This window comes from Calliopsis andreniformis, chromosome 3 (genome assembly GCF_051401765.1).
Source record: "Calliopsis andreniformis isolate RMS-2024a chromosome 3, iyCalAndr_principal, whole genome shotgun sequence".
NCBI classification, from domain to species: domain Eukaryota; kingdom Metazoa; phylum Arthropoda; class Insecta; order Hymenoptera; family Andrenidae; genus Calliopsis; species Calliopsis andreniformis.
Genome location: NC_135064.1, coordinates 16,155,486 through 16,179,354, shown reverse-complemented (window position 1 = coordinate 16,179,354; position 23,869 = coordinate 16,155,486). Strand labels below are relative to the sequence as shown.

The following is a 23,869-nucleotide window of genomic DNA, read 5'->3' as shown; positions in this document are numbered from 1 at the left end:
TAGCAGCTTCAACTAGATCGTTCGACCCACGCGTATGGAAAGCGGAAGGCATCAATGGGGAATACGGGGTTAGGATTCCCAGAATGATCCGAGCCGATAACTCTTAGCCCCGAAGAGATCTAAACAATGCCGGATATTCGTATCACTTGTAGGATACTAGATAACCTCGCCGTCTTCCTTCAACGCCCATTCCTAAACCGTTCCCTCTTTCTCCCTCTCGCATCGCCTTCTTGCCACAGGGAGTTGCCGACAAGGCGGTCGTCGATTGCAATTTGCCGATACGATTCTACCTGCCGCGTTGCGCGCCGTCTTTCCTCCCCTTCTGTCTCTCTCTCTCTCCCTTTCTCGCCTCCCTCTTCTCCCTTGCTTCCCTCTCCCTCTCTCTCTCTCCAGCCAAGGGGAGCCCCGTTCTCTGTCTCTCTCTATTTATCTACATCCTCTTCCCCGCGGTCGGCTCCTCGATCAGGCTTAAAATTCCCGGTGTGTCGGGCCTAGTCGGTTTGCTCTAGGTGGCACCCAGAGATACATCTCTTCCCTGGTAACTGCTCGTAGAGCAATCTCTGTCGGTGTGCCGACTGGTCAATATGTATCGCGAGGGTACGCTCGTGCGCGCAGATGACTCCGTTGCCCGCGCGCGACTGAATGCCGCCCACAGGTGAGACGAGATACCAACTAGATACGGTCCTTCTGGCAACTAACTGCGGCTCTATTACCCACGCGCTCCCTGCGTACGATTGCTCTCCGCTGTACGACTTACTCGCCGAGCGTATGGCGGATTGGAAAATGGGTTTTGAAGTGCAGCGGTTGCTCGGGCGTGGATGAGTTATGGTGGAGCGTTTTCGTGTGTGTGCTTCAAAGACGGATGGGTTTCTACGGTAGTCTTGTTAATGCTTAACTGGCGTGGTTTTATCGTTCGGGACTAAATTTGTGAAACATTATTTGATAAGATAAGACGAAAATAACAAAACGATGAAAGTGTGTTTGAGGATTTGTATCGGAGGTAGTGTCTGACTTGGGACATAGTCTACTGTTAGAGTGCAGTGAGCATGTCTGGCGCAGCGGTGTCAGTAGAATGAGACAGGTCAGACACATTTGGGGCAATGATAGATTCGTAAAAGAAGTCTCAACTATAATTGTTACTCTTAATTCTCGTTTTGTTTGAGTATAAAGAATCATCTTTTAGAATTTTTTCCAAACCAACATCTTTTTAAAAAGCTATTATTTTAGTTGTCTCTTCTCGAACTGGACTGCACATTTTGAAGTAGCCTGTATACCAACCGATGTACCCATCATGGATTAGGATGCAGCTTGTCACTGCGGGAACCACGCGGCGTGACGGTTCACAATGGATCGTTTTTCTGGGCAGGCATAGCTCGATCGAAACCCACGGCTTTTTTATAATTTCGAGATCTTCGTCGACGTAGGGTGACGAAGGAGCTTGGCTCGATGTCCTAACAATTGGACCGTTTTCTTCGTACTGCGACCCTTTTCTTCGTATTGCATTGTGTACGCGCGCCATTAAATTCGCGCTAAGATACTGAAGCATAAGGAATTCGTTTTGTGGTCAAGACAAAATCGTGCTGAGAGGTTTTGCATAGTACCACGAATTTCTGCATTTTTAATCTCAGTTAATACAGGATTTATTTGAGAACGAGACTTCGCCGGCTCGTTGATTCAAAAGGGAAACAAAGTATCATCAGGTTTAAACAGAAACAGTATTGTATCTATGAAGAAGTTCTTACAACTAAACGTAAAATTTACAAGAATTTTGTAAAAAGTATAAAAAGTGTTACTCGTTGACTTGAGCTACTGTCATTTATGAGAAGACAAAAAGAACTGAAAAATGTTTTATTTATATCCTAGAAAAATGATCAATACAACACAAAGGAAACGACCAATCTCAGCATGCGTCCTCAGAATCTAGAAAAAGAAAATAATGAGAAAGCTCAATGGTCTCCCATCCTCAAGATAGAAAATAATGAACGCAAAAGTGCAGAGTTGCAGTGCTGGTAAGAGAGCCCCGAAGGCACAATGTTGAAATGAGTATCCGAATGAGTCGACAAGTCTGCCTCTACAATGTCAATAATAATTTTCTCAATGTTGCATTACGAGTGATTTTCGCGAGAGCATTACGAGGGATTGCCTTTGAAGGCAGAAAGAGGAGAGATCGCGCGAACTTGCAAATAGGTTGCAATCAACAGCCGGTTATACAGAAGAATACTGGTGGAATCTCGTCACGATCTGAATAATTAATATTCATCGGGATTGGCGATGGGTATCAAGGCAGTCGCTTGCATAAAGCTTTCTCCCAGCATTGGGATCAAATTTGAATAATTGTCACTCAAAGAAAAATACTGTGCATACAAATTTATTGAGTACTACTTTCACTGAAAATAAGAATAATTCTAAGCAACTAGAGTCTATATTCTAAACATGGTGTAAAAATTTATAACTTATAATTCATGTAAAATTTCAGAAACTAAATAATTGGAATTCATCCCTTATACACACTATATTACTACTTTTTCGAAGAACCCCCAGTTCCATGTGGTGTCACAAGCTATTTTAAGCTGCATCCTGTGTTTCATTTGTCCCTTTATTTTCACGCGAACTTGCAAATAGGTCGCAATCAGCAGCCGGTTATTCAGGCACAGGAGGACGCTGGTGGAATCTCGTCACGATCAGAATAATTAATATTCATCAACATCGACAACGCGATCCCTACCAAGGCAGTCTCATTCGAAGTTTCTCTTCTGCCCCTTTCCCTCTTCCCCCTTTCGCTGACACTGCACGAGCTACATCCCCTCGATCTCCTCCACGATTCTTTGCGTGGCCTATGTAGCAAGTACCTGAGGTAGTCTCGGTCTGATCGCAAAACTTCGACAGTCATGGCCATCCGTTTCTTACACCTCAGTGTCATTTCATTAAGTATTTTTTATTATAGGCTGATAATAAAATGTTTTGAATATTTAAGAGATAGCAGAAAAAAATGTGACTACATATGCCTTCGAGATAATATAATTCATTTTCAAAATTTCATAGTATAAGTCAATAATCTAGCCAATAATTTTTTTTTAATTTTATATTTACTCCTATACACGATGTGTGAAACCAAGTTACCACATTTCATGGATTTTATTACATTTTCTTCCTTGATTTCTTTACATAAGACACAAAACTGCTGAGAATCCTTCGTTTTGTCTTTTAAAATGATATTACTTTTGTAATATTCTGCCATTATCTATATTGAACTTGAATGTCCAATGCAAGCAACTACTTTTGGTTTGCTCTATATGATAGTACCATACAGCTCAAATTGTCTATACATTACAAGGTAAGCACACTGGTGGTCCAACCTAGGCGCTGGTCCAAATTCAGCAACCATCCCCTACACAGCACAGGCAGCAAAAGGGGAGAAAACGCGCGTGTTTTCTCGCGTTCCACGCACAGACGTGAGCGAACAGAAGAGGGAACGTGCACGAGCGGGTTGGCAACCCATCCGTGGGCGTTCCGCGGTCGATTCGCTCGAATAGTCTCGAAATGATCCGCCGAGAAGCTCGAACTTTCCCATGGCGCGCAGAGCGTACCCCCATTGACAGCCTAGCAAGTGTATCACGGAGGATCCCCTTAAGTATTGTTGTTCCAAAGAAAGTAAACCGCATCGGCGGGCCGAGCCAGCCACCCATCCACCCACCCATCGACGCGGAGCTTCGATTATTAATGGCAGCGGCGGTGGTCGCTCGTCCGTGCAACACGGACGCAAAAGTGTGCATCCGGTTTTCAACCGGGGACGACGCTTCTCTCTCGCCCTCTTTTCTCTACTAGATACCTCCTCGTGGATAGTCGACGTCGCTGCCACGAGCGAACGACCTTGTGCGCGCTCGTAGGGACAAGAAACTTGGGAACGGGTATCGTGATCTGGGGGATCAATCTGACTTTTTTCTTTTATCACGAGAGCTCCCTCTTTTTTGGAATCCAATGGGGACTGCGAGGTGGAGTATGAAATTGGGCTAAATACATATACTATCGGGGCTATACATGAGAAGCCCCCTGTAAGACAATGCTTCTAATGCTTTTTAGGGGAATTCTCATTCTAGCACCGATGGGGTACGCATGCAATGGGGACCGCGAGGTGGGGTATGAAATTGGGTTAGATACATATTCTATAGAGGATAGGTATGAGAAGTCCCCTGGTAAACATTGTTCCTAATGCTTTTCATTAGCATCAAAAGCATTGGGAACAATGCTCCGAGGAGGCTTCTCATACCTGCTTTAAGGAGACTTTTCATTAGCATCAAAAGCATTGGGAGCAATGCTCTAAGGAGACTTCTCATACCGATCGCCGATGGAATATGCATCTAGCCCAATTTCATACCTCACCTTACAGTTCCCATTGTGTTTCAAAAAAGAAGAAACTCTTCTGATAAAAAAAAGTCAGATTAATTTCCCAGATCACGATATCCATGATTCTTCCTAATGCTTTTCTTCCTAATGCTCTTCGTATACTTTTCTAAAGCGTTAATGCATCATTTAAGATGATGGCTATAAAAAATGCTAGTCGTTCTCAAGGAAGAGAATAAAGAAACAGATCACCGTGAACACGAATAAACATACGGAAGGACGATCACTTTTTCCTGGAAGCGCATACCAGAGATCCAACCACGTCTTCTCTGTCGGCTCGATATCTAAGATCGACGTTTCTTGTATCGCGTCTCGCGGCTTTTTCTCTGGCTTTCTTTCACTATTCTCAGCTGTTCGCAAAGCCACACGCTCTTGCAGGTCTGTTTGGTCAGTGGTTACAGACACTTGCACGCGTCCCTGCAAGTGAACCGCGCTACAGGCTGCTTCTAGAAACTGGACCGTGACGTAGCTCTTTTTTGCAGATCAGACACAAATCAAAAATGTCCTTAAAAATATCCTACTATTCCAAATTTCTTCATTAAAAATGATGAACTATTTTTAATAGAAGTGGCAGAAAATGTTATAGAAATTATCTATAATTATTTCTCTTTTAGAGTTCTTTACTTCTTCAATCTATTTCTGAGTACTTTCCTCAATTGAAACTACCCCTATATAGGTACTCACACTTTTAAACGAATGTAAACTAGTTTCCCTCATTTTTGAAACTTTGAAAAATATTATACTTACTCACAGGACTATCATCTCTTATATCTCTTATATCAGAACGTTTCCCAATTTCTAGAATCACCCTGTATACAATAGACAACAATCAAGTCTAGCCTCAACGCCCATTACACATGGTGGTTCGTTTATTTTGCGGCATGGCGCGTTACAGATCTTACTGCAATATTCCTTTGTACTTACAGCGGCAAGATTCCCTCTCATTATACTTTTTATCGCGCCGACATTATACGGTGCGCGTCCTATTTCTCCCCGTTCTTTCTCTCTGCCCCCGTACGCATTCTCGTTTCTCCTCGTCGCCTCCGCGTCTCGCTTCCCTCGCTTTCAATTCCCTTAAACACCCGAGCTGCTCGCCTCGCTTTACAATACCACGATGCAATCCCCGTGTGGTTGGCCACGGCCCCGCTATCCCAAAAGGAGCAGCGAAACAGGCCGAGGTCCAGCGAGGAGAGTTACTTTCAATCTGCGTATATTCCATTTAGGATGAACAGTTTTTCACCCAGCCGATTTGCTCGCGCGCCCCGACTACCCACGCCACGGCATACCGCAAAGCGAATTATGGAAAAATCGACGAAGGAAAAAAGCAGAGTCTGTCGACGTGCGCAGGATGGTTGATCAACTTCGTTAAAACGTACGTAGGATCGAAGCGGCAAGAGAAGTTTAATTGGGAGAATTTACGGGGCGATTTCGAACTTCACTTCGTTCCGCATTATCGATGATGAGGATCTTGTAGATGTTAATGTCGATCCTACCATATCAGCGCAGCTCATGCGATACATAGTTGCAAGCAAACTTCGAACTTATCTTGATATTCTCGGCTGGTTACCGCGCAGCTACGCGGTTCATTATTTGGAATTTCTTGCATGGGATGATTCAAGGGGAGGCTTCAGTAAGTTTGATAGCGTATCCTGTTGGAACTCGGTGAAAAACGTCCTGAAACTCTTAGGAATGTTATTTATATGAATATAACTGCTTCTAGGTTCCAGTTTTCTAACTGCGATGCTTTCTGAATGGACAATGAAACCTCATCACTGTGTAAACACGTTTTACACGGTCTTACGTTGATCGCGAAGGAGTGATTATTTCCTGAGAACGTTCAGAAAATACTTGAGAATCAGACACAGATGGCAATCATTTTTATGACTTAGATCCACAGAAACTACACAAAGATATACAACACTGAAACAATATGAAACATAGCCTGTCACTCAAGAAAAAATAATCTTCCAAACAGTGAAACAATGTTCCAAATCCATTCAATAGCTTCAGAATTTACCCCTAAAAGCCGAAGCAACTTTGCCTCTTCGTTATAATAATATAGCTGAACCAAAAGAGAAATTTCTTCCCCTGAGGATCGTCTTATAAGAAATATCTTGCCTCGAATGTCTCAAAATAGCGATACACCTCAAATAAAGAGAAAATCCATAGAGGTACCAGAGGTGTTAGTTACCAGCAGGGGAGGAAAGCTAGTCGGAGAAGGAAGGTTGTCAGGGTAGGAGGAGCGCGTGTGCATCGTGCACGGTGCGTGCACACGCGTGCTGCCCGTCTGCACGCGCCCGATGGCGCGTTGCGCTCGAGAGAACGTAACCGACCTATCCCAATCTCGACGGCCCACGCCAGTCCCTGCGAGGGAGTAGCCGCGCATAACGCGTTCCCCGACGAAGCTGGACTGCAGAGAGGAGGCCGACGGGCGGACGAGGACAGGGAAGAATGAACCGAGAAGGACGGAAAATGGGAGAGGAGGAAGAAGACCAGTGCCGCGGTGTGTGCTGTAAGAGTTAACAGGGCGGTGCGTGGGTCACAATGCCTTCGGGGTACGAAACTCCCTTGCTCCTTCTCCCTTCTTCCTTCTCCTTTTTCCTGTCGTCGTCGCCGTCTTCGCTGGTCCTCATCCTCGTCGCCGTCGTCGCTGCCACGACTCGTTATGGAAACTACACGGAGGATATTGTTGCTCGTATATATGGAGAGTGCCAGGGAAGCGCGCCGTGCTTGTACTATGCAGATGATTCCGCGATATGGGCTATTCATTGTGAGTCATTTAAGAGTTTATGCGGTGGGTACAGGCCACGGACGCGTACGCGCGATATGTTATTATATTGCGTATCGAAAGCTCCTCTGGCGACGCATCCACCGCTTCGGTGAGGTCGTACCTAGTGGAACACCTCTCTGCTTGGCTGGGGGACACTGGGGCAGGTGGACTCTGCGAGTTCGCTGTAAGTTTGTTGCTGCATGCTGCCTCTGTGAGACTGTTCCGAATGGGGCTCTAGTTTCGAGGTATACTATTCAGGCCTTTGATAGGGTAAACGTGAGCTTTAATTTAGTTAGGGGGAAGATCGAATAAATGTAAGCAGTGTAATTTAATCTGATTTTAACCTTTTTAGTGTCAAACATGTAACCACAGATATGGTGAAAAATGTCAAGCCAATATTTACCTATCTAGTTTTTATATATCCAGAAGTGATCCTGTACTCCTTAAAAATGTTATTGGGAATCGAATTCTTTTTCACATATTTAATAATAAGAAAAAGTTAGAAGTTAAAACAGTCTTAAGGTAGTACCGATGGATGGTAGGTACCTTGACAATAAAAGGATTAAAGACACACAGTGGCTTTAGGTTGCATAGATATTGACACAGAATTGTAGTCTTTACGCTAATCCTAAGATTTGCTGTCAGTGTCGAGTGTCTTTTAAACTTTCGGAAAATCTTCGTGTTTAAAGATTCACATGCACATCCAATGCGATCTACAATGCAATAATAAAAAAAAAATTAGGAAAATAAACTGCAACTAAATATTACAACCACAGAATACTGCAGCCAGTGATTTAAAAACTCGAATCAACCAAATAAAGCACAATAAAAGAACGGAATACGAAATTACATATTCCCCTAAAACACTGAAAAAAGAATATTTCTTCCACTATCATCACTCCATCTACCCACAATTCCCTCTCATCCAGCATTCCACATCCCCGTCACACAAATAGTTTCACGATCAAGGTAATCAGGTGATCGAGCCGTATTATGTAACTCTAAAGACAAACTCCGATTCGTCATGTCTAGGAGGCAAGCCGCGGCCAGGGATCCCGAGATTGTATTTTCCCGCTGGGAATCATGCTCCTCCGTCGAGCGCACGAGCATTTTCTTCGAGCGGGAACACGGATAGAGCACGGCTAGATAGCCGAGGCTGGCTGGTACCGGCTCTCTTTTGTAAGAGTATCGATGAATAAACAGCCAGAGTTGCGATAAAACGCCCGGAGCCGTCCGGTTCCCTGGCGCGCGTTATGCATGTCAGGAGAAAGAAAGAGGGAGAGAGACACACACATACATACAGAGAGAGAGAGAGAGAGAGAGAGAGAGAGAGAGAGAGAGAGAGAGAGAGAGAGAGAGCCAGGGTAAATGACGGAGGTGGCAGCGTTGATGATGGTGGTGATGCGAAACATGATAATAATAATGACGACGTAGACGTCGTCGGGAATGAAACGGACACGTGTCTGCCAGCGTCGTCCAGCAGTTTTACGCTCGGCGATCTCTCTCTTCGCGAATGGCCGAAGGCGGAATGAAACCCGCGCGATGATCGAACGGGGCAAGCACAAGTTGGCAATCCCCTCGCTCGGTCGCGGGAACCCTCATTATCTCTATCTAATTTCCCTACCCCGGCGACGTTTGGGACAACGGAATATAATTGGGAGGGATGGCGGATGAGAAAAAAAAAAAGAAAAAAAAAAGAAAAACGGTGTACCGAGGCCCCTCCAGCTACCAGTGCCTCGAATCAAGTTATACCACCCACGTGACTCACCGCCGATCGGATTACCTTGGCAATGGGTTCCGTTTGCTCTGCCCCGCCGTCGGAGCATCGAAGATCTTAATGTTCCGTGTAAATACGCCGCGAAAGGGGAGACCGTTCCTCGGTCTGATCGCTGATTGTCGGAACTGGAAGGGCCCCGTTGGTGTCCTCGGTGACTGCGTGTGTTTCTGGATCGCTGGCCAGTCGTTCGCATGATTGATTGTACTGGTTTTTACGTAAGCGATGGCTGGATCTGGGTGGCGGATGTGGGAGTCGCGGCTGGAGTGGAAGACCGCGCCGGATGATCGGAGAGTAACGGCGGAAGGGTAATTGAAATTTAATGGGACTCTCTGAGATTAGGGGGGCGCTAGATTCAGAGAGCGAAGGGTTCTTCGATGGAGGCTCAATGGTCACTGACGAATTTATTACGAGGAACTCGCTCCTGGAGTTAACTCATGAGTGTAGTAACTTAGTAACTCACTTTGCTTTTATTGGAGACCTGAGCGACAGTAAAGGCAAGCAAAACTTTCTCTTTACATAATGTCAAAATGCAGTAAACGAGATTATACCAAGGGGATGTTCTAGATACTAACTTTAGGTTTACTTCTAGACTTCTAAACTTAGGTTTACTTCCTGAGAAATAGAATTTAGTGCTAAAGTTCAATTTTGGGATGCTAGAGTCAGAGGTACCTGAGAGACTTTTAATTTAAACTGATATGTACGAAGTTCTTTTCGAAGCCAACTCATTTTCGAAGAAAAAGAGAAAATGTTCAAACTTGCTTTTCTATGTCTTCTAAAATGAATATCAAATAATGTGTTTTTTCATTTTTCTTTCCAGGAGGAGTACAGCCAACGCAGACGCCTATCCACTCCCAGCGGTAGTCCCAGTCCGCCCAGGCCGACAAGGCTGTCAAGATCTACAGGCACGCTGACTAGAGAAGAAACATTTTGCGAATCGACTAACACCCTTACTAGGGAAAACCAGGGACAGGAAGCTGAACGAAAGGGCTGGTTCAAGTCTTTATCCAGGAAGAATAAATCGAACGTAAAAGTAAGTTAGAATTTTTATAAAACTTCACAAATGCAATAAATCTCTACTTTACTGAAGGCTAAGAGACAATAGAAAAGATTTAGTATTTTAAAATTGATAGTTATACTCATTTGTAACATTGAAATTGAAAATCTTTCATATTTTAAAACCACCCCTATTAGACTTCAAATTATATAGCTGTAGTAGCTTCTGAATTTATTTCCAAATAAATTCATAAAATACTTATCTCGTCTTCAGTTTGCATACTTAATTGATGCCTAAGCTGTACTATTAATGTAATACCACAAATAAAAGTATGGGTTAATTATCCCAGAAGAAAGCATATTGGAAGACCCTGCGATAGAATGCGTGACACAGGATATTCTCGTTCGTGACATCATTCATAAGGAACGGTTGTCCAGAGTAATCAAATTCCAGAAACGTATCCATGACACTCGCTCCAAAATTGGTAACGAGTGGGCGATGTTTTTGTAGAGAATGGACTCTGTACTTTTAAACATTGCTACGCCCATAACGCTACGCTAAACGCCTCCACAGTGCTGCAAATACGTTTACAAGAATACTGTAGAATCTTCTACTGAATAGTTACCTTTCCTTCATTGTTCTATAGCTCTGCCTAATACTGAACGTTAGCTATACCTTTAAAAAATGAAATACAACAAAGCGACCAAGCTGCAAAAATAAAGAGAGGACTCCCTGATATTACTTTTGCAGTTTGGTCACTTCCTTGCATTTCATTCTTCAAAGACACAGCTAATGTCCAATATTAGCTGCTGTCCAGTATCAGGCACACTTACCCTAGTTCTAACACAATTTCCAAAGAAGACTCATCTTCCAACCACTTTTCCCCAACCAGTGGAGGGGGTGTGATGCTCGATCGCCGTGTAAGCCCGAAGTCGATGATTTTTACGAGTTGCATCCGATAACGAGCGAACGGATCGTGGGTCCGGTTATCGGGTTCGCGGCGTGCCAAGGGAGTTGAAGCCGGTGCATTCATCAGTCAGCATAGGTCGCTACGGAGCGGAGCCATTAGGCCCGTACAACCTCCAATTACCAGTTTGATTAAATGCTTAACTAACTCCGCGCTCTGTGGTTTAATTTAATCGCGAGATTAAGTGCCGATCAGGGGGCTGCCTAGCTTTAACCATCGGCCCGTGGAATAATCTCTGTCAGGGCAACCGATATTCCCGATCCTCTTGGCTCTCGCTTCGATAGCGGCCGCGGCCGTTCGTTCCCCCGTTCGAGATGATTGCGTGCGCGTGAATCTCGCCGTGGACGATGATCTATCGCAGCCAGCCGAGATCGGCCGGAGCGTTGGAGAAGGAACGAAGGGGATTATGACTCATGAAGGCGCCACGGATGAAAACGAGCGGGAACCAGCGATTTTTTTAGTCAGGAGGAAGGTACACCTTCGCGCTCTTGGGCTGCGTAGAGACTGGGATACAGTCACTAGACATAGGCGATGGCAGCAATGTTCTTTTGGATGATTAGCTTTAGTCCTGATTCATAAAGGACAGATGTGATAAGATATTTCGTTCGAAATAATTCAAGTCACTATTTGTGCGTACTTTCCAAATTGGACTTCGAATCACTGTTCAAACAGTGGCTAAGCTAAGGGCTAAGGGCTAAGGTTCTCATGTCTCCACCAAAAGCAGATAGTGTATAGAGTAAGTATTGCAACTGTGTCACTTGAATTTTTTTTATACTATTTGTTGCATGAGACAATGTTTCAAATGAAAGTTTTTTGGTGTCGAGGGGATGCTCCTTTTTAGGACGCTTCATTTGATACCAAACATGTTTCGTTTGAAACATTGTCTCATGCAACAAATAGTTTACTAGAAAATGTAGGTGATACAGTTGCGAGACTCATCCTATATGTACATGTAATGTGTCTGACTCAGGACTTACTCTACTTCATCGCTGTACCTGGCCTGACTAATACGCGCAAGTAGAATGTGTAAGTTCCGAGACAGACACATGTCACGCGAATTTTAGACGTGTTAATAACCATTTATTTCTGATGGAATTCATATATGTATTACTATATTATATTCTTGTTACAGACAGTGGAAAAGAAGCCCAGAATACCAGAGAGCGAGATTTTGACAACCGGAACCGAGGACGAGGAAGTTTCATCTGCTCCCGAAAGAGTCTCTGTTCAAAAGAGCCTACGTTTCTTTGGTGACACGGATCAGGAGTCAGTTTCGTCTAATAGAGATCGAAGGTAAGGTGGACATTACAATACAAGCCATAGAATATTGCTAATATTATTCAAATCTTTCACTTTTTACACTCCAGAAATCTTTAAATTATTATAACAACTAAATAGAATGTAGATCCTTTTCCAAATAGTGAAACCATTCACTCTGCTCTATAGTATCAAGTATTTCACATCCTGTAGGAGTTAAACGATAAAGTGGGTAGAACCTCGATTAATCGGGCTAACACAAATAACAAATCGAATTAATATTGGTACGAAAAGGACGCCACGAAAAATTCACTACCGTTGCAGAAAATACGTGTTGATCTGTGGGAGCTTTAATAGAGACCCACCCACTTAATCGAGGTTCTATTCTACTGAAATACATACATATAGGTACACAGTATGACCGAAATTTCTGATATTCCAGAAACAAACGAGCCGACGACCATGCCTGTCCAGGGCGTGATGTTACAAATTCCAGCCGCCACACCTTGGGAATCCTCTCGCCGCCGCGGAAACCACCGAGACTCGCAGAGAGCGCGTTGTCTTCCGGTGAGAGTACAACCGGGGACAGCAGTCAACAGAGCCAGAACTCGCAGAGATCACAGAGATCTGTCGTATACCTCCACGCAGCCACAGGTACTGACACCAATGTTCATTCTCATGAACGTAATTATGGCACAATGTACAGAATGATTAACTGCTTTCCCTTCCTTTTTAGTGGGCGAAATACCTGGCCCCAACGAGAGACGCAGAGCGGCGAGCAGGGAGGAATTAAATCGACCCCTACAATCGCACACGAGAACAGTATCGAGGAGCGTAAGTGTTCTCGCGCCATGGAAGCCAAGGCACTATAGGGAACCCTTCGAAATCAACTACGACCAGCAACTTCATCCAAAGCCAATGGCGACCATGAGACGCAGGCAAAGAAGTCGCGAGACGCTAAGTCGTCGAGGTAAAGATGCTCGACGAAGCAAGGATAATCTCTCAAAAACCGGTAAACATTGCTAAAAGAGTGATTTAAAGACTGTAGTCTAATTTGTATGCATTTTAATACTAGAACTATTGGATCTAAAAATGTCTCTCTTTAACCATGTGCCAAATTCTTTTTACAAAACTTTTACAAAAGTACATAATGTGTAGAAGTAATGCTCATTTACATACTTTTTTAGTTTTATTCAGCATTAACTGAGACAAGAATAACATATTTAAAAAATGAGTATAATCGTAAGTACCATCATTTCGACGACTCTAATAGTTCTAGTGTTAATACAAAGAATATTTGTTCCTACTATCTAGATATCACCTATTAGTAAATGATATACAGTATTAAATGATCTAAATTACACCGTATCTTGTAATTTAGCCGTAACAAATTAGCATGTTAAAATTGAGTATAAATTCATCTGACTGAGAAATTCTGTTGCAGGCACGATCAATCGTAGTACGCTGAAATCGAAGGACAAGCAGAAGGTGGATAGAACCGTTTCCACGGAATCGCTGGCCACCAAGTCACGGGGCGTTAATTCGAAACCAGAACTAAGCAGGTCCACATCTGTTCCACGTGATCCGAACAAAAGTGCGGGATGGTTCAAACTGAAGAGCAAAAAGTCCCGGGCTTGAGGGGGAGGCCATTGATCAATGCTAGTCTTGAGTTTCATAAGTAATTCGTAATCGTAAGGGATTAACGATGCACGCGGCGCCGATCTACCGTTCGCGGTGAATAATTCTACCAGCTACTATTATTACTTTGTTTTATTCTTCTAATGTACAATGTAAGTGTCGAACAGAAAAGAATTAATAATCTTATTAACCGAATAAAGATTTGGCAAGCTTAATGCGTAATTGTAATTGTGAACAATGCAAATTTCAATTGCGCTTATGAGAATCACCGAACCGTATCAAAACCACTTTTGCCAAGGTGAATTATGGCCACATGCGTATTCGTAATAAATCAGAACCAATTATTAAATATGGGCACGCATTTAAACATGTTTTATTGTCATTAATCAACGTTATCTTGCTCATGCAATAATAAATGAATTTAAATCGAAGAAATGAGGGGATCAACAGATGAAAGATATTACTGATAGTATTATATAAACTTGAATAAAATACAGTTGCTTAAATTCGATAACTTCCGATGCTGAATTTTTCCTTTCATGATAGAGCCTTCTCTCTACCAAATTTAACAAATTAAATTTGTTACGTAAGATGAGAATGCATTAAAAGAAATTATATTGTCCACGCTGTATCGTTAGCTTTTTTTAAACAAATACGTTATTCGTTATTTAATAAGCTTATTACTATGTCTGAAGAGTCCATAAATGCGTTTATGATAAAATTCTGAATATAATGCATGTGAGTCATAAGAACAAAAGAAAATTGTTTCATGTCACCGTGAATCAGAGTGCCATTTCTCCTAAGTGTATACACATCGTTAAAAGACAAATCAAAATTTCTGAACGTGCAAGGTATTCTAATCTATGAATATAACAGGTAATACGTCTTAAAATAAGGTATAGTGTAATAATGTAAAAGTAAAGATATTTTTTAAATTGTTTTGCAACAATCGTATTGTAAAAGAGGATGATTAGCACTTATGTATAATTTTTAAATGTTTTATTGTGCATAGATCGAAGTGATCTTACTTACATACACTAATTGTAAATATTTGTAATAATAATCTTTATTTCTAACTGTCTTCACTTCACTTTATTGTGTCTCCACTTAATCTTTTTTTTTTTTTTTTTTGATTATATAAATAATGTAAGTTATAGTATATAATCAAATAAGTCACAGACTAAGATTTTTGAAACGGGGAATATATTGATTAACAAAAATATCACGAAAATAAAATATCAATACTTGCAGTAGTAAAAACAGGTCTGCTGGCCAAATACATAGAATTTGATCTGTTTTACTGCTATATGTTATCACTGCTATACATCTTCTAAAACAACGTTAGTCATCAAGTGAATCATTTACAACATTCATTCTATTTGGTGCTCTTTGCGTTATATGTACATATGGACACTTACTGTTTGCATGTAAATATCATGGATATATTGACAATTTGTAGTGTTCCATTGATTAGTTTGTACTATCTATTAACATACTTATTATTTCTCTATAATTGTAAGACAAAATGTTAAATATCTAAAGGTAAAAGTCCCAGAATGAAAATTATATTTTGTAACACAGTTATTAACTTGAAATAAATAAACGAGCATAATACCAAATATTTTCAATACTAATAATAAATCACAATATTGTACATCTTCCATGTATTTTATAACAGCATGTAATTATTGTTTCTGATTAACACTCATTAAAAGCTATACTTTATATTTCATATAATCGGGTCATACATAGTATGAAATTTTATCTGACTTAAAACGTAGTCTATATATGTAACTAGAACATTATAAAAATATTTTATTTAGTATAAATCAACTAGATTAAATATTATTCAGTTACATCTATTTTATCCCAACAGCAAAGAAATGTTCCAATTAAAACCAATGTCATTCCAATGTATGTATCTGAAAATTTAAATAACTTACATAAGTTCTACAACTGAATGTTAACTAATAGGTAGTGGAAAATACACTAACTTCTATGTGTCTTTTCTTCGCCTAACATCCAACCTGTTATTGCAGTTACCACAAAGGTAAGAGAATTAGTGACTGGAGTAGCCAAAGAAATATCTGTATCGCTCAGAGTCAAAAAGTATAATACTGACCCACATTGGTTAACAATAAATGGTATTATGTACTGTCAAAATAAATGCAGTTACATTACAGTTGAAATACAGAAACATGATAGCTTTTAAAGATATTACACATTCAGGAAGTATATACCTCTAAAGTTGTAATAAGAAACTTGATCTCCTTAAAAAACTGACCATATTTAGAAGATGATTTCACATTTTCTAAACCTTGTGACCCTTTTTTAATAAAGGGATTCGTTACACCCCATAACAATGATACAAATAGAAGCTGCACTATAGAACCTATAAAGTATTTTGTACTATAGAAACCTATGCTGCATTTTGTATTATATAAATGTGAAATAGGTAAACTAATTCTTACCCGAAGATGCTGGCATCTTTATTACTCAATGCCACATAAATCTTAACTTACATCAAGTGACTCCAGTTAATCCAACTGGATTAAGTTATTAAACAATTAAGTTCTATTACACATTACACTTATTTATTTTTCATGTTATTTGAAGTTTTGAAGTTAATGGCTTTATGCTAGGAACACTACGTTGCAATGATAGTAATAGAAACTGTTTATTTATTGCAAAAACAGGGAGTATGTAAACAAGTAGTCAAAATATGGAGTGAACCATCGGCTGTTTGACCTAACCCAGACCTAACCCACTGAAGAAGATGCCTTTGGCGTCATCTAGCGGTAAAAATGTAAACTAATGATCTACGATAGCAGTATTCCCATCTAGCGGACATTTTATTAGGACAGTTTCCACCTCTCATTCCCCTCGTCGGTATTCCGAAACTTCGAACTCCAATTTAGAAAATCCACTCTTTGCAATAATCGTACAGTCTTTTCAATAAAAATTATTATATAATAAATTGTTATGCCTCTCTCTTAGTTTTAAGTCGATATATAGAACAGAATCGAATAATCAGGAATCGATACCCTTTTTCATAAAATGTTTGTAATTGCCAGTAAACGATACATCATCAATATCATTGTGGAAAATCATTTAGATTAAACTCAATAGAGAATAGAAGCTGTCAAATATACGCAAATGAAGAGCTAATAATCGAATAAACAAATTATTCAGTAAGTATTAATATACACATTGAATATTAAATATAATATTTAACATATTTACTAATAAATTAAGTAAATAAATAAATTATTTTGATTATATACACAGAATATAGAATGTTATGTCTCTTTAGAATAGTATGCTATTTTTGTGTCACTTGTTGCGTCTCTTTGTTACGGAATGATATTTGTATGTAATGAGGGATTTCAACTTTTGCGCTCATAATAAAGAATTACCGATGCTTGACACGTTTAAAAGGTTTTATGATTATTCTTGATAAATAAATTAATTTTAACTACAAATAGTTATATATTACTATTGTTGATTTGTATCATAAAAATCGTGACAGTAAGTAATATGCAATTAGATAACCTAAGTTGAAGGAACAAGTAAGTCGTATTAACTGAAAAATATTTATAGGAATTAAAGGCATGGATAATAATTTGCCACTACCACCTGAAAAAATGCCAAAATGTTGGTACGAAGAAGAAAGAATAAATGCATTGTTTTCTCCTTTTCGAAGTAAATCAGCCAATCCACAAGACTGGACATCGAAATATAAATTTTGGCAAAATATAATATACGAATGGTTGAAAAATACAATGCAGTGTACCTTCTCTATTACAGATTTGAATAATGTATTTAAAAGGAAAGGTTGTACACCACTTTGTTTGATAACTGTAGTTGAGGAACTTCTTCGGTAATTATATTTTCAATATTGTCTAACAATCATAGTCATTATAAAGTATTTTTTAAAGTGATTATTTGTTCATGTATTATTTCAGAAATAATGAAATAATTCCAGAAAGTGAATTTTTAAAGGAGCCTTGTAATTCATGGACATCATGGTCAATTGATATATTTGTGAAACGACCACTGGTATGGTCATTTTCTAAAGTTGTAAGTTATGTTGTGAACAATGAAATTAATAAAGAAGCGAGATACATACATTTGCAAATTGTTAAGGAGTTAGGACAAACTATATTTTGTATTTTGGAAAACAAGAAAGAAAATATTCTTATACCATTTTCTGAAGTAGTAAAGACCTGTAAATCTCAAATAGATAAAAATATAACAGATAACACTGTAATGTTAGTTTTAATATGGTTGAGACGTGAAAAGAAGGTAGCTTTCACAAATAATATAAATGAAAATGAATTATTGGTTAAAATAACTGTACATACATCAGATGTTGTAACAGAAATTGATAAAGGATTATACAAACTAATGAAACAAGAAAATGAGCTAATAAAAGAAATACAACTTATGGAAGAAGAAAAGATCAACGTCATTAACCATGCAAAATCATATTTAACTAAAGGATTACGACAAGTGGCGAAAACACATTTAAGAAAGAAAAAAGAATTAGAAAATACTATTGAAAAACGATCTCAAACTCTTGAAAATATTCGAGTTCTTATATCAAATATTCAGGATACTCACACAAACACTGCTGTATTATCTGCTTACAAAACAGGATCAGATGTGTTAAAGAAATTGAATGAAAGTGGTTTATCAGAAGATAATGTTAGAGATATCATGGGTGACTTGTCAGAAGTAAGTATACTTTTAAATAAAAGTAATGTATCATTTTTTATCTTTCTATTAAAAATATAAAATTACATTAATTATGAACTTCAGGCTTTGGAAGAACAAAAAGAAGTACAATTCATTTTATCAGAGACTTTGAAAAATGATGATTCAAACACTGACTTAGAACAGGAATTAGAAGAATTAATGAAACTTGAAGAGAGTGTATTCCCTCCACTACCAAGCACTAATTTAAGTTCTAGTATCAATGAACTTGAACTAAGTATGAATGGCTTACACATTGATGGTAAGATATTTGTGATCTTTTAAATATAGAACATTTCAATTTCTGCTATGACATAATTTATATTTTATTCTAGGTACTAAGTCACCTAAAGTATCTTCATCTCAGTCTTCATCGTCACAAATATCTCAACATAAGAAAACTTTAACAGAACCACAATGTACATAATATATATACTGATGAACCATAAACAATATCAAATTTGTTTTGTAAATTAATACTTTCATGTTTGTAGACTGACTTATAATGTATGTACTTTTATTTATTTAAATATTGAAAAAATTATTTTATACATAAACTAACGTAAAATGTAAAACTAGAATTTAATCTGTAAAGGTAATATTTATAAGTACGTATGTCATTTTAGTGTATTTTATAATTTGTGTGTTCCTAGATTGTATAGTTTTATTATTTTTAAAACAATAATACAATTTCGCATTTTGCAGTGAAGATAACAATTTGTCATATTGTGTAACTCGTTTTGCTTTATTGATGATTCCTTTAAATGAGTGTAATGATAAGGTATAAAACAAAGATAAACACCTTAGTACGGTATAATAATAGGTATATATCTTGTATCGTATCATATTAAATATAAACATTTCAGTCTGTTTTATTAGGGATCAGTTATATCGTAAAAATATGATTTAACCTTCACAAAAATATGATTTCTTGGATTCTATTTTAAATATAACTGCTTCTATCCATGGCTTATGTTTAGAAACCGTTGTAAATAAAGAATATGTATCACTGTTACATACTTTACTTCCACCTACATCTTTTGTTCCAAGACTAAGACTAACAATACCTTTTAAGTACCATTGATCTCCTTTCTTAAAAACTAATCCGCCGCCACTATCGCCATCACAAACCGCCGTTCCTATAATTTTCATATTTTTAGTACACTTCAGAATAAAATAAAAAAGCGCTGATATTACACATAGACAAGATATACATAACATTCGTTAAATGTATATCTTGATCAATTAATTAAATATCATACTAACCATTTGTGTAACCTGCACAAAATTTATCATGTGTAATAAATGGTTCAGTCTCATAATTTTGGCTTATCGATTTACAGTGAGTTAAAGAAACATATGGTAGTGTAACTGATTGTAAAATATAGCTGGATGATCCCACAGCAGTTCTACCAAATCCTGCTACTTTCCCATATAATCCAGCGTCTAAACGAATTCGATCATCATTAAGATCCAAGCATACTGGCAATAACAAAGATGAAAATTTAAATGACTCCTGTATTTCTAATATAGCCATATCTTCAGCGTAGTTTCCATACGCGTCCTGATAAGAACATACAATGTAGATATTTTTTACCTGAAATTGAAGGAAAATATTAATAATTTAGTTACTGATAAATATTTACAATAATTTTAAATATACCTACTTGAACTTTCTTCACAATATTTAAATCGTGAAAAGGAGAGTCGTAATCTCTATAAATATTGCCTGTTACTACATGAAATTTTGAAGGTTCTTCCGCTTTACGATAGTTTCGATTATAAACACAATGTGCCGCTGTAATTAAAAGATTGGGACGAATAATAGTTGCGCCGCAAATAAAATTTTTAGTACCATGGGATTGTTCTGCCTTATAAAGTGTAGCATGCCATGGGAATTCACTAATATTAGGTTGAGTTCCATTTACAATTGTTGGTTTAAAACCTGTAGAAGTAGCAATACCGCAATCTAAAAAATACATTTAAATCATTACGTTTTTCAAACTGAATTGCGCAAGCACTATTAAATTAAGACAGTAATAAACAATTGAAATAATTTTAAATACTAAATAATCTTAATTTTATTAATAGAATTCCTTTAATCCAGCATCCAGTGATTCGGTACGCCCGATGACCAACACACGTCTCTTTCGAATATCATTTCGTGACTATCGTAAGCCAAAATTTTCATAAACGAAGAAGTTATCTTCACATATATTAAATAATGGTACTGATTTAGAATAGTAAAAAAACAAAGAACAAGAAATCTGTGTGCTTCATTGTTCGTAGTTATTCATTACACACGGAGCGAGTTCGCAATACTCTTATAGACGAACTACGAAACATATATATTTTTGTTGTGAAATTGTAAATTGTAGTTCAATAATTCGATATATTTAATAATTCGACGCTACCAAAATCATGAATACGCCAGATTATCAGAATTCTACTGTATTATAAATTTATTTGCACTTATTAAATTAGCATTCAGTTTTAAATAACTAGAAATAATTCACACGTATTTCTTGACGTAACGGGATTTCACAGAAATAGATATTAAATTTAAAACTAAATAAATATAACAGTATGTTTATTAAAAATATAACTTTTATAGATGAAAACTAAATTTTCTCGAATCTCTATTTTTTATTCTTTTTGCCTTCTTTGCTATATTTTCAAAACTAGCTAAAATATGTTTTCATCTTACATCCGGTTATTGTTTTCATTTTCCATTATTCATTCTAATGTCAATATCTGGACTATACTCTTGCTTATTATTTGTGTAAATAACAACTTTATCATTTGCTATCTCTATTAATGGAAGATTATCTTCTTCTACTTTAGAATCCGGTGAAGCAGAAGGCTTAATAATGTTAATATTTATTACTAGCGGACCTGGAATACACCGTAATGGTTCTGGTTCCCATTGACCATTTTGAGTACATGTAACATCTGAACTTGGAAAAAGTGTTGCATCTTGCCGATAACCAGCACGACATTTTAATGATCGTGCTTGTGTGCCAGGCAAAACAGGTGACTGACATGATACCCTTTCACCATTGTAATAACATTCAGCAAATGTCGAACCTAAGTCTAAAGCTTTACAGTGAATTTCTGAAACACAAAATTACATCTGACTATTTCGGCATACATATATATACGTATATCTCGTTTTATAATATTTTCATACCTATGCAAACTGGAATGCTGAACCATTTTCCTCCTCTACCACAAACTACATTTGAAGGACCCCTGATTTTATAGCCAGAATTACAACTATAAACTAATACCGTTCCCAACTCCATCTGAGTCCCTTGCTGTACATTACACTGTTCTTCAGTAACACAGTGTGATTTATCTAACTCCCAGAAACCATTCTTTGGTTGCAAAGGTGCAATACAAGTCTGTTTCGGTCTTGGAGTCCATTCAGTTGTTGAAGTAGTTAAAATAGGGGATGTTGTGGCTGGTGATTCTGTAACTACATTACTACATATTCTTGGGTCTTCATCTGAACCATCTGCACAATTCACGACACCATTACATTTTAAATCTCTATCGATACAGGCACCATAATGACAGCGAAAGAAAAGCTCTTGACACCTATTGAAAGATTAAGATGGGTAAACCTTACTGTATGTTCAATGTGTCGATTATTTATTTTCTATACATATGATTCTTAGTTTCTTGTATATGTGAAATGATCAAGATATATATCATGTTTTAAATTTCGCACTTACACGACTGATCCACATTGAGCAAATGTTTCGTCTGAAGAGTCTGTGCATTCAGCAGTACCATCACATATTTTACTTCCAGCAATACATTGTCCATTATTACAAACAAACTGATTTTCGGAACATAAAGATATATTGTATTCTTTATTTGAACATCTGGGTAATGTTTCATCACTGTTATCAATGCAGTCCTTTACTCCATTGCAAGCTGCATCTCCATCTACACATGCACCATATGCACATCGAAATGCATAATCAGGACATGTAATTTCTGGTTTGGTACATTCTACATTTGTTTCGTCAGACTGATCATTACAATCTGGTCGTCCATCACATAACAATGTATTTGTTATACATTGTCCACTCCTGCATTGAAATCTTTCTAAACTGTTACAAAAAGAAAACAATTAATTAATTTATTCACAATTATTGAGAGGACCTTACTGAATGCTGTAAGCAAAAATTGTTGTACTTTAGGAAAATTGAAAAGGCTTACCCACAGTTATTACTTTGCCCATGTCCATATTCTACTATATCTATAAAAAGATATAAATATATTCTTTACTTTTAAAACAATTATTCTTATTTCAATTCACTCGAAGTCTACAATTTATTGTGCATTATAAACATAGTATGCACTAGACACCTTCACATTGTATCATATTTTTTATCCATATTTTATAATAAATTATTTACAACAAAATGATGTAATCTCATTTAACTATTCTATATTATTTTATAAACATTTTTGCCATTACTAGATCACACGACAAATTCGTGAGATTTCGCAACATTTCAAATATACCAATATATCTTTATACAAAAATTATATTTATACATTAAAAACAATAACAAAAGATCATTAAAAAAATAACAACTGTATTATTCGTCAACAGACACTAATCGAAAATATTTTCCATTGATTTTAATTTCATGAGGTAAATATTCTGTTACTCAGGGTCTTTGATTATGTAGCATGCCAGTGTCTTCTCATCTGCAGTTCAAGGTCACGTAAACTGGTTTCTGACACATGTTGCATACTGTACTTTTATTCTTTTATTATATTACAATTATTTTCAATCAAAATATTAAAATATATAATCAATTAATTTTTCAACGTGAAGTATCTAATTTCTAATACTTATTTTTAATACATTAGTAGTAAACGAAATTCATTCAACATTAAATTAATGTAATATAGTTGGAATCAATGCACATATTTGTATTAACAATTTTACTTCAAGTATTAGTAATACTCTTTATTCCTCTTTAATGTTTAAAATAACATTTCCAATTTTGTTATAAAATTTGTTAAAAGCCAATGTAAATATTTATGATATAGTAAAAATATAATTACTTACTCGAAATAATTGATAAAATAATTACGATTATTGTATTCTTCATAATAAAGTGAATTATAAAGATTCACGATTTACTTCTTCATTCAATACTCGTCAATCGTCTACTGATCCTGAATCGAGCTGGAATTACCCGGCACAAGCAAACACATAGTAAGATTAGCAGTATTCACTGTATGCGTGAATGTGTTCATGCGGGAAAATACGCAGAAGACGTA

The 23,869-nt window shown here is 37.6% G+C and overlaps 4 protein-coding genes across 8 annotated transcripts in view; 2 read left to right on the top strand and 2 right to left on the bottom strand.

Moving 5' to 3' along the window:
• The window catches only part of Blo (bloated), a 130,571-nt gene extending 115,686 nt beyond the window's left edge, over positions 1–14,885 (top strand). Inside the window, exons 4-8 of one of the 2 annotated variants that reach the window (XM_076375587.1) lie at positions 9,766–9,978; positions 12,042–12,202; positions 12,609–12,820; positions 12,903–13,136; positions 13,611–14,885. In XM_076375587.1, coding sequence (XP_076231702.1) covers positions 9,766–9,978; positions 12,042–12,202; positions 12,609–12,820; positions 12,903–13,136; positions 13,611–13,804 — 1,014 coding nt within the window. In that variant the 3' untranslated portion in view covers positions 13,805–14,885. Of the gene's footprint in view, positions 1–9,765; positions 9,979–12,041; positions 12,203–12,608; positions 12,821–12,902; positions 13,179–13,610 lie in introns of both variants that reach the window. The other variant, XM_076375586.1, reaches the window with a different exon arrangement.
• A 105-nt stretch (positions 14,886–14,990) lies between these two features.
• On the bottom strand, positions 14,991–16,531 carry LOC143177576 (transmembrane protein 234 homolog). Of its 2 annotated transcripts, none has more exons than XM_076375589.1 (4): positions 16,276–16,531; positions 16,045–16,196; positions 15,799–15,958; positions 14,991–15,726 (listed from the first exon to the last, which is right to left on the bottom strand). In XM_076375589.1, the coding sequence occupies exons 1-4, from the start codon at positions 16,289–16,291 to the stop codon at positions 15,650–15,652; spliced, it is 405 nt and encodes a 134-aa protein (XP_076231704.1). In that variant the 5' UTR covers positions 16,292–16,531; the 3' UTR covers positions 14,991–15,649. The 2 variants fall into 2 exon arrangements, with proteins under 2 accessions (XP_076231704.1, XP_076231705.1); XM_076375590.1 differs by having other exon boundaries at positions 15,832–15,958.
• A 175-nt stretch (positions 16,532–16,706) lies between these two features.
• Positions 16,707–19,237, top strand: LOC143188597 (charged multivesicular body protein 7). 2 transcript variants are annotated; one of them, XM_076392917.1, is made up of 5 exons: positions 16,707–16,995; positions 17,405–17,684; positions 17,770–18,541; positions 18,626–18,821; positions 18,895–19,237. In XM_076392917.1, the coding sequence occupies exons 2-5, from the start codon at positions 17,416–17,418 to the stop codon at positions 18,984–18,986; spliced, it is 1,329 nt and encodes a 442-aa protein (XP_076249032.1). In that variant the 5' UTR covers positions 16,707–16,995; positions 17,405–17,415; the 3' UTR covers positions 18,987–19,237. The 2 variants fall into 2 exon arrangements, with proteins under 2 accessions (XP_076249032.1, XP_076249031.1); XM_076392916.1 differs by lacking the exon at positions 16,707–16,995 and adding an exon at positions 17,162–17,332.
• Positions 19,238–19,366: 129 nt separating this feature from the next.
• Positions 19,367–23,774, bottom strand: LOC143188595 (coagulation factor X). 2 transcript variants are annotated; one of them, XM_076392912.1, is made up of 8 exons: positions 23,655–23,774; positions 22,790–22,829; positions 22,297–22,680; positions 21,750–22,159; positions 21,455–21,673; positions 20,227–20,528; positions 19,826–20,156; positions 19,367–19,698 (listed from the first exon to the last, which is right to left on the bottom strand). In XM_076392912.1, the coding sequence occupies exons 1-8, from the start codon at positions 23,695–23,697 to the stop codon at positions 19,466–19,468; spliced, it is 1,962 nt and encodes a 653-aa protein (XP_076249027.1). In that variant the 5' UTR covers positions 23,698–23,774; the 3' UTR covers positions 19,367–19,465. The 2 variants fall into 2 exon arrangements, with proteins under 2 accessions (XP_076249027.1, XP_076249028.1); XM_076392913.1 differs by having other exon boundaries at positions 20,227–20,504.
• Between the last annotated feature and the right edge of the window lie 95 nt (positions 23,775–23,869).